Here is a 10,266-nt window from a genome sequence, read left to right as displayed (position 1 = left end):
AAGTCCCACATAACCTGGGGCTGGCTTTGACTGGTGTGTGCTCGTGGCTCACGCTCAGTGAGCACTTAACATGACAGGTGACTTTCTCGTCCTTTCTGTACGGTTGAGTCGCCATTATCGTCATCTCACCTGACAAGCTGGGGAATGGACGCAGAGGCAGAGTCAGTTGCTGGCACCAGATCATGATTTAGTAAGTGGTGTTTGAACGCTGGAAGCTGGGTCGAGTTCCCACGAGTAAACCTGGGGCTTTGACCCCTTCCTATGTGAGACTGAGTCCCTAAAGGGTATGGCCAAGTCTTAGCTAATGGATGTTTTAATAAGTATTTTCTATGTGCTTGGCGAGTACGTGTTATCTCATCCAAGCCTCACAACGACCCTGTGAAGTCCGTATTAAGATCCTTACATTGCAGGTTAGAAAGTTAAGGAGGGACTTTGCAGAGGTCTCTCAGCCTCCATGCAGAGGGCTGGTTCCAAAGCTCCAGCTCTTCTCATGCAGCCTGGTGTCTCTGAATCTTGTGTCCAGCCGAGCGCCAGGCCCAAAGGGCCACTGGGGATGGTGATGAGTGTCTGGGGCTTGGCTCTGGAGGCTCCTGGGAAGGCCTCCTGGGGCAGCCCCCGGCCTGGGGCTCAATCCAGGGCGGCAGGCTCACTTGGTTCGGTCCTGCTCGCTCCTCTGCGGTGAGAGGCACTGCCAGATTCCCCTGCAGACTGTCTCACTGCCCAGGGCATAGTTGATGGCGTTGATCGTGGGCACCGTTTTGGCAATGAGGGCAGGCACCTGTCGTGGCAGAAAAGTCCAGGAAAGAAGCTTCAAAGCCTCTGCTTCTCTCCCCCTGCTCCCAAGTGGTGACTCAAGTCCCCCTCCCCCTGCAGCTGCCAATCATTGGGTTCCGCAGCCTCTGAGCCATCCCTGACTAGTTGGTGCAAGCTGTGTGGCTCGTGGAGCCCCATGGAAACACGCTCCCTTCCAGAGCCATATGCTCCCGTCTGGGCACCAATCTCAGCCTCTGGTCACAGAGTGTGCATGTGCACCATCTGGCTGGCTGTCCCTGTCATTTCACATGAGGCTTAGGCAATGTCAAGCAGCAGCCTGGTGTGGCCCAGGAGGGTGAGGGAGGTCTCTGTGCATTGTGAGTGTTCAAAGGAAGAAAGAGAGAGCCTGGCATGGAGGCTGGAAATCCAGAAAGAGAGACGAGGAGAGACAGAGAAACACAAAGACAGAGAGGGTTCTAGCTTTGGGTACTGGAAGTGTCGGTACCATCTGCAGTTTCGGGGAGATGGAAGTCACGTCCGCGACGGTTGCGTATAGATACAGGAGGGCGTAGGGGCCCCAGCCGAGCAGCAGCGTCCTGGCTGGCAGAGTGGTGTTCACCTGGGGAGAAATTGGCACAGGTGGCGTCAGCTTGCTCCAGGTGGCCTGCAGGCCTGTGCAGCCGGGGACAGGTTGGCATTCAGCAGGGCTGGGCAGCATGGACCAGGCTGCAGGAAGGGGCTCGGCCTGCAGAGGAACTTGGGACCAGAGGAGCCTCTCTGCTGTTGAAGCCTGCGTGACCCTAAGCCTCTTATTTAAGCTTACTGGACCTCAGCTGCCTTGTCTGTAAACTCAGAAATGGCCAGGACGGCTTATTCTAAAGTAATGTTTTTCCTGGACAAATGTGCTTGCAGGTGTGATTTTTTTATGTCGTGAGTCTCAGGTGGACCCAGGGAGTGGGCAACGCCCTGGGACCACCCAGGGCCACAAGGGGGTGCATGACTTGGTTTGGCTCCAGCCCTGCTATGGTTACCAGGTGTGTGGCTTTTGGGGAGTCGCTTAGCTAACTAACCCCTCTCAGCCTCAATTTGCCAGTCTGTGACACAGAGTAATAAAACCTCCTTCCTCAGAGAGTGGTTGCAAAGATGAAATGCCAGTGCACATAAAGGAATATTAACATCTGGTTTTGTTCTAATCTTTGCTGCTTGTCATGACTCATTTGCTAGAGGATGTCCAGGTGACAAAGTTAAAAGAAAGTTGTGGTTGGGAACTATTAATGTAGAAATTAAAAAATGGCCAAGATGGTTTATTTTGAAGTATTGTTTTTCTTGGACAAGTGTGCTTGCAGGTGTGATTTTTTTCGTGTTGTGGGTAACCGCCTGAGACTGTGATTAAATTAAACATCTTAAGGTAATTTAAAAGTAACATTTAAAAAGCCTGCAGTTTTGTGCCAAACCGCAAAGCCTTGGGAAGAATGAAGTGTAACAGCACGGAAGGTGCCCAGCAGCGAGCCCTCGCTCTCGGGGTTGCAGGGTCTGGGTAAACCTGAGCAGTCCTGACCCCGGCTCCCCAAACCCTGGTGATCCAAGCAAGGGGAGGGCGGTTTCCAGGCCTAACATCCGGTGCTGTACACAGGCTGGATTTTTCTCCTGATGACTGAAAACACAGAAAACCCCTGGTTGCTGTCTGCCACAGTGTTCCTGTTCCCTGATGTCCCTGAGAGGGACTGAGAAATCTCTGCTGCTCTAGGAGGTGGGTCCGTACCTGCAGACGGCCACTCTTCCTGAGTTTCTGCTCCATGAGCCGGTAGGACGTGAGTGTGATGAAGAGGGGCATGAGGAAGTTGAAGAAGGCCATGGTGAAGAGGAAACTGGTGAAGTTTCTGTGGCAGGGGGGTTAGAAGAATGAGGTCAGCTCTCAGGATGCTCAGCTGCCCCCATAGGCCCACCGGCCTGCGCTAGATGGTCATATGTGGGGAGCCACCCCCATCAGACAAGCGCTCAGAGTGTGTTCTCTCCTGGGTCTTGAGTGAACTCCCTTTAGGAGCCAGGGAGCTACGAGGTCCTCCTAGAACTGCCTTTGGGAGCCCCGGGGGCTGAGAGAAGGAAGAGGCCTCCTTCAAGTTCAAGTGCTCAGCCCTGCCCTCCGGTTTGCCCCTCAAGCACGAAGAACGGGACGCTTTAGTTTAGGACATGTGTTCACCCAGTGGTGGGGATGTCAGAGGACTGAGAAGAAGGAACTTTCAAGGAGTGTTCTAGGCACAGGGATTTGAAGGGAGCCTGCGGACAACAAGGAGATTGGATACCGTGTCACTGGAGGAGGGACCACAGAAGAGTCTGGGGTCCCGGGAACTGGTCACAGGGAGGTGGGAGGGCTGGCCCGGAACAGGTGCGAGTCACAGGGAGGCAGATTCCCGTTTTGTGAAGGGAAGACCCGGTCACCCTGGAGCTGTCCACTGAAGAGAGGTGGGAGGAAGGGCTGCCAGAGAGACTGGGTGGAGCCTGGCTGGGGACTGCACTGCAGGGACACTTGATCCATAACAGGGAACTCAAGTGGGCTTCACATGGGAGGCCTGCCATGAGGACAGATGCTTCGGGAGTAAACGTCTTGGGTAAAGCAGGTAAATGCAACATGGAAGCAAGGGGGGCTGGAGCCCATGTGACCACTCCTCAACGAAGCCCCCAGAAGGTCTCCCTAAGCCCTGATCTTCCCAGAGCCACCTGGATGGAGCAGTACCAGAACACCAGCCCCCATGGGGGTGGGGAGCTTCCTGCCTAGAGTCCTATCTCTCCAGGGATCGGATCCTGGCAGACGTTCAGGGAATTCCTAGAGTCGATTTCCATGCCAGGGAGCCCCTGCCTATGCAAAGACCTTAATGTTCTTTGAATCTATTATACTGCGGGCCTGGATCCCTCTAGGAATGGATGAGGTCAGAGCTGGGACAGGTGACTCTGCTGAAGATGGCAAAGGAATGGTGGGGCTCTGTGACTATTGTAACCAACACAAGCCAAGGCTCACCATATGATGGTCATTCTGGGGCTCAACTCTGGGCCCCAATTTGCATAAAATTCCCATCACTGGGCCAGTCTTCAGAAAAGGCTTTTCCCAGTCCCACTGTCTACCTGCTGGTGGGTATCATGGCCATGGTGTTGAGATTGCCAAATGGTGACATTTCCCCATTTGGATTTTCAGCTGGGGCACCCTTTCTACGGGGGCTCAAAGCCAAGATTCTCGTGGAAGGGAGCCTGAAAGCTGCTCCTCCCACCTCACCTGTCCCCTCTGGAGTAGTCCAGGGTGCAGCATGTCCCCAGTGGCTCGTAGTCATAGTGGCCCCAACCCAGGAGGGGCAGGGCTGCCCAGAAGGCAGAAGACAACCACACAAACAGCACCAGGGAGATGGCTGTGTTCCATGCCAGTTGGCTGCCTGTGTGGGACAGAGGAGGAAGAGGAGGTTGTGACGAGGCGGTCTCTTGGCAGAGTGAAAAGGAATGGACTATATGGTCAGGAAGAGTGTCCCTAAATCCCAGCTCTATGCTTAATGGCTTGGGGCCTCAGTTTTCTCTCCCACAATGGTAATGATGATCTCTGCCTTTGAGTGTTGTTGTGAAGAATAGAGGAGATAATGGAAGGTGAAGGTCTCTGAGCAGACACTATACCATCTTCTTCAGAGGACAGAGAGAAGGAGGGGGTGGCAAAGAGGCAGATGTGTTTCCCAAAGCCAAGGTTAGGGAAGAGGCAGGGGCAGAGGTGCAGCTGAGAGTGGTAGGGGAGGGAAGTGGAAGTCTGGTCTTTCCACCATCCTTGGCTCTTGCTCTGAAGTGGGCCACTGTCTCCGCTTCCAGGATACCCAGTGAGAACCCTTGACTTGGGTTTGGAGCCCCACCTCAGTGCCAGTGGCAGAGTCTGAGTCCCAGCAGCCTCTTTTGGTGTGATCCAGCCCCACTGGCTGACCTCCTCTGTCCCCTCCCCCATGCCCCCTTCCCGCTGGAGTGTCATTCAGCCCTTCCCATGCAGTCGCTGCCCCTGGACCTGGCTTCAGGATGCCTTTCCCAGGTGCCCTCCTCTGTCTGGGGTTTGTCACACTCCTTTGTAGACCAGACCCCAGGGCAGAGGACAGGACTCCTGGTGGGGTTTGATCAGAAGAGAAGAATATGTCTACGATCTCCTAGATCTGACCCTTTGCTTCTACCGATACGGCCCCAGATAGAGTTTGCTTGGATGTGATCCCCTGATATGAAATGAATGTTTGTGTTCCCCCAAATTTATATGTTGAAACCCTAATTCCCAATGTGATGGCATTTGGAGGTAGAGCTTTTGGGAGGTCATGAGCGTGGGGCAATCATGATGAGCTTAGTGCCCTCGTGGGAAGGGGCACAAGAGCGATAATCTCTCTCTCTCCAAGTGAGGACGCAGTAAGAAGGCGGCCATCTACAAACCCAGAACCAAGCCCTCACCAGAACCTGACCATGCTGGCCCTTGAATTTGGACTTCCCCACCTCCAGAACTGTGAGAAATAAATTTCTGGTTTTGCCCCCAGTCTATGATATTGTGTTATAATAGCTGAGGTAGACTAGGAAACTCCCAATCCCAACTGTGGACACAACAATTAATAACCACCTGGATCCATGTGTTGCATCAGTCTTTTGGCTTTAGAAAGAGATGACCAAAGTGACAAGCCCATGGCCACCCAGTGATGGAATAGGTGAGCTCAGACCACCTCCTCCGTCCTCGTGTCTTCAAAGTGCTCTGCTGTGCCCTCCAGTACAGGAAGGGCTTTGATCTGAGGCCCCAGCACAGGGATGAACTGTTCTGTACTGTGGCAGAGAAGCCTGTTGCTGTCTGAGAAGGTGGTGTGTGTGTGTGTGTGTGTGTGTGTGTGTGTGCGTGTGTGTGTGTGTGATGGTCCGAGGGAGCTTTGTGGGCAAGCTCTGGGACAGGAGTAGTGGGAGAGGCAATCCAAGGCCAGGTGGGCAGGAGGGGCTGTCCTATCCTCACTAGGAATGATAAAAACAAAGGCGGCTGTTTTGGCCTGGAGAGAGGCACGTGATAGGAGAGACTTGTGAGGGTCGTGGCTTTGCTGAGGGCAGGGGTGTGCATGTGACGGTGGCCGGGCCAGGTCTGTGGATTCCGAAGGGGCCATGCCCAAGGCTTGAGGCTGGCCATGGACCCCACAGCAGCCTCCGTGCTGGGCAAATCCATAGCTCAGGACTTGGAAATGTCCAGGCCACGCTCAATTACAGCTCTGCCCTCACTAGCTGTGTGACCCTGGGCAAGCTCCTTAACTTCTCTGTGCCTCTGCATCCTAGGCTGCAAGCTGGGGATTTGCTGTGGGACTTAGCTGAGCCATGGCTCCCCGAAGCATGTTACACACCCCTGGTGGAGTGTGGGATCCTAGACAATCTCTGGATGAACTTGTTTTTATTTTGATGTGTATTAAAATGATAAGAACATTAAATCTGTGCTATCACAGATATTATTTAGAATGAAATTAAAGCAGGTGTTTAAATTTTTGCAAGTAAGTCACTCTTAAGAAAAAAATATCAAGTAAAAACAGAGCAGGTGGTACACTGATACGGCCCATTATGAGGATGGTATTTGGCACTGCAGCCTGGGAAATCTAGACCTGGACCAATCTTCGTGAATCCCCAGCAGAGGCCCCGTGGAGGTGCGAGGAGCCAGGGCACATGCCCAGCTGCACACACATTCACACGGCCTCTCTGTCCCCAGAAGTGCCCGTCTGCGAGGCCATTTTCTGTATCCATGACCTCATTTGATTTTCAAAATAAAACTGAGGTTGGTTATTAAAAGCATCTCACAAAGGAAAAGACTAAGAGAGGATTCCTGACTTGCCCACCTGTCTCGACTGCGAGAGGCGGTCTCGATAGGTCTCCTGCACACTCACAGCCCCCGTGCTCCCCTGCACTGGGACACTCAGAGCAGCCCTTGCTCCTACCACCCCCGCCCGCCCCTTATCCTCCCCACGTGCCACGGGGAGCCCAGAGACCTACGGGTGCAGTAGTGGTGATAGCGCCCCCAGGCGATGGCCGCGCTGCCGCAGATGCTGGCCAACGCCGTCGCGAAGCCCTGGAAGCCGTGAGCCTGGCAGCCATCCGAGCCGTAGGGCCAGCGCCTGTGGGAGACACCGGGCACCAGCGACCCCTTCCCTCCTCCCATCCCGCCTCCCACACCTGCCCAGCACAGCTCGGCAGTGTGTTCCTGAGCGTCGTCCCCGCCCCTCCAGTGAGGGCCTTATTTTCTGTGTTTTCCCTATGAGGAAACTGAGGCCTTAGAGCTTAAGTCACTGGGCAAAGGCGTGGAGCCCAACGCACCCTCTGCAGGTTTAGCGACTCCGACGGCACCAGGGCTGGGCCGAAGGGTCTCTGAGTGACCGGACGCCTCCGTCGCAGGAGAGCTCACGCCTTCGTTCTATAGGTGGGGAAACTGAGGCTCAAAGAGGAAAAGGTACTAAAGCCAAGTCACACAGCAGGTGAAGGCACAGGCGGGGGGCAGAACAGGTCCCCCAGCTGTCAGCCCCATGGGCCGAGTAAAGGTGGAAGCTTCAGTTCATTGTGGGCGGAGGAATCCTCGCTGACTCAGACCCCCAGGTTGGACAGCCCTGAGCACTCACACCCAGGGGGCTCCGGGCTCCATGCACAGTGCCCCAAACCAGAGCAGAATGTTCAGTCTGCTTAAGAAAACAATCTTACACACATCCCCAAGCCGAGCTAGAAGACCCTGGTTTGCACACCAGTCCAAATCCTGTTTGCTTTCACAAACGCTTATTCAGGGCACCTTGCCAAGCATTGCTTTAAGTTATTTACAAATAATAAAAGTCAATGCTTCTACCCAACCCTATGAGTGAGGCAATAATATCCAATTTGCAAAAGAAGCCCGGAACTAGACGAGGCCACGTCTCCAATCCAGGTCGTCTGGTTACAGCCTGCCATCTCTTTGTCTCCCAGAAACTGGCCCTGGTACTTCAGGGATAATCTGGAACTCGGATTTAGCCAGTTCAGCCTGTCCCCTCCGCCCTTGCTCACTCTTCTGTAGGTTGGAAGAACCCTCAGGCCTGGCTGCCCAGTGCCCAGAGGTGAGGCCCCAGGCAGGGCCCCGGAGCCTGTGGACTGGGAAAGGGGGCTGGTACCGGAGGAGGCTGGACGTGGCCGCGACGAGGGCGTTCAGGCTGATCCCGCTGTCCGCAAGAGCCAGGCTCAGCACCAGCAGGTGGCTGGGGGTGCGCAGCTCCGGGGTCTTGCAGAAAGAGAAGACGGTCAGGCCGTTGAGGCTGAGACCGGAGAGAGCTGAAAGGAAGGGCGGGGCTGGCATTCGGGCCGCTGAGGCCCAGCCGGGGTCAGAACAGGACCCGTGAGGCGAGTGGAGCCGCTGCATCCTCCCAGACCAACAAGGAGGGCGATCCGCACGGGCAGCACGTTCGTGCTGTTAACGGCCACCACCAGGGACACCTGCCAAGCACTTGTCATGCGCCAGGCACCATGACATGGCTTTACCTCGTTCCCTCTTCACTTGGATACTTTCTTCTATCTGCAGCCAGGAGCCCGAGTCTCCCGGATGCTAGCTAACTTGCGTAAGTGCACAGCCAGTACGCGGTGCAGTTGGAACTCAAACTCAGGTCCTTTGGATTCCAAAATGCCTCCTCCAAGGGCTGTGGAGCAATGTCAGGGAGAGCCTCAGAAAGGAGGAATCGATATTAGAGCGGGGAGCTGCCCGGGATGCCAGGCAGAGAGGTGAACTTGAGGGGAGAGTTCTCAGGAGGCAGAGAGACCCGTCCTTGAACTTCAGCTTGGTCCCTCACTCGCTGCCCTTTAAGCTCTCTGAGCCTCGGCTTCCCCCACCCAAGGTGAGGGACAGGAAGGAATCCTGCCTTCAAAACTGTAAGCGTTTACCTGGAGGACAGTACATGGAAGGGCATTCCAGAAAAAGGGAATAGCATGTGCAAATACATAAAGCGTATTTTAAAAGTTTTGTGGCATGTTTGAGGACCTGGAGGGGTTCTAGATTGTAGGGCTCTCAGAAAAGGGAGAAACGGGCTGGAATCACCAGACAATTGTGTGCAGGGCCTAGAGGACCAGGCTAGTGGCTATCATTCCGTCTCCACCTTCAGTTTCTTAGGAGAAAATGCGCTGATTGCTGCCCTGATCTGCTTTGAACAAGGGCTGCGTTCCCCATCAGTCCAGCTTGGGCCGGCTCTGCTCCAGGATCGACACCGCCTCTAGCTCCAGCCACAGCGGCACCTTAGGGATTCCAGGTGGGGGCAGGCCGCTCAGGGACCCAAGTACGCCGAGAGGGGAAATGTTAGGGTCACGGTGGGAGTAGTGGTGGGGCTGGAGAGGATGGGAGTGAATGAACTTAAATGCCCCTGGTGTCTGTCTAGGCTAGCGCTTTGTACCCACTTTCCCACGCACGACCACCCGTGTGGAATGTCAAGGCATCGAAGGTAGAGAGCAAATGGGACTTGGTTACAGTCACACAAGAGCAGGTGGCAGAGCTGTCTGTCTCCAGAGCCTTTCGGGGGCCTGATCCTACACGGGATTCTTATCGGGACTTCCAGGGAGTGGATTAAATTTTCTCCCAGCCAGAAGCATATAAAAAATCTTAAAGCCTGCTTCTTGGTCATCTCCTGGGCAGATGTCCACCTCTCAAAGTCCCTCCCTCCCTGACCTTGCCTGGCTTCTGTGTCTTGGCTCCCAGCTGGCGTACGCGGTCAGAGGACCCTCTGGGTCCAGGCACCGAGGAGCAGGCAACTAAGAGGGCCTGATACCCTGCTGGGTTTGGGGACCTCTTCTTGCCAGCTGCACGGCGGCGGTTTGAGTCCTGAGAACCCGCTGGGCCCCTGCTGCACCCCAGGTCCTGCCTGGCTCACCTTCCACCAGCAGCACGGTCCCCACAGCCAGCACCTCAAGCTCCCTGAAGCCGGTGGGCAGGGTGCCGGGCTCTGCCATCCTCACTGTCCCTCCCTGCCGTGGCCCAGCTGTCTCTGGCTCCCCACAGCCAGGCCCCTCCCTTTTAAAGGGCCATCCCTCGTGAGGGCACATGCAGGTTATTATGCTAGACATTGGGCTCCTTCTTGCTGCCTCCCCCCTCTAACTGATCCTCTTGGCCCCAGCAGAAGGAACCCCTTCACCAGTTGGACAGGGCAGCCTTTGTGAAGCCAGAATGGAGCTGTCTCATTCATCCCAGCCCCACTGCCCAGGATTAAGGTTGGGGAATCCAAATGGTGTATGGCTGAGGGCCGAACTGGAACAGAGTTGCATAACCAAGGGAGGGGAGCCAGGGAAGGATTTGAGCTGCAGCTGTTCCTGAGAATTGGAGAGGGGCCAGGACCTTTCATGTTTGTAGCACTGACAAGCTGAGCGCCTGTGTGCATGTGTGTGTGTGCCCGTGGGCTCACATGCGTGTGCTCACAAGCACTGGGGAAAGGATGAGGTTTGGGAAGTCACCTGCTGTCAGAGAAGGAACCCCAACTGGACTAGAGACTGGGGTTCTGGATCTGAATC

General features: G+C 55.1%; 1 protein-coding gene across 2 annotated transcripts; it reads right to left on the bottom strand.

Moving 5' to 3' along the window:
* Positions 1-421: 421 nt before the first annotated feature.
* Positions 422-9,742, bottom strand: RGR (retinal G protein coupled receptor). Of its 2 annotated transcripts, XM_012648008.1 has the most exons (7): positions 9,633-9,742; positions 7,896-8,052; positions 6,756-6,881; positions 4,022-4,171; positions 2,516-2,633; positions 1,259-1,372; positions 422-778 (listed from the first exon to the last, which is right to left on the bottom strand). In XM_012648008.1, exons 1-7 carry the CDS (start codon positions 9,709-9,711, stop codon positions 647-649), a joined length of 876 nt encoding a protein of 291 aa, XP_012503462.1. In that variant the 5' UTR covers positions 9,712-9,742; the 3' UTR covers positions 422-646. The 2 variants fall into 2 exon arrangements, with proteins under 2 accessions (XP_012503462.1, XP_012503468.1); XM_012648014.1 differs by lacking the exon at positions 1,259-1,372.
* Positions 9,743-10,266: the final 524 nt, after the last annotated feature.

The sequence above is a fragment of the Propithecus coquereli genome, unplaced genomic scaffold, assembly GCF_000956105.1.
Source record: "Propithecus coquereli isolate 6110/MARCELLA unplaced genomic scaffold, Pcoq_1.0 Scaffold109, whole genome shotgun sequence".
NCBI lineage: Eukaryota > Metazoa > Chordata > Mammalia > Primates > Indriidae > Propithecus > Propithecus coquereli.
The sequence above is the reverse complement of the archived record's forward strand: the minus strand, read 5'-3'. Positions and strand labels throughout refer to the sequence as shown.

Coding starts and splice junctions, on each gene's coding strand:
- RGR (XM_012648008.1), bottom strand. CDS start 9,711: ATGGCAGAGCCCGGCACCCTGCCCACCGGCTTCAGGGAGCTTGAGGTG. Junction 6,882..7,895: donor GCCACGTCCAGCCTCCTCCG/GTACCAGCCCCC, acceptor TGTCTCCCACAG/GCGCTGGCCCTACGGCTCGG. Junction 1,373..2,515: donor GGAAGAGTGGCCGTCTGCAG/GTACGGACCCAC, acceptor ATTTCTCCCCAG/GTGAACACCACTCTGCCAGC.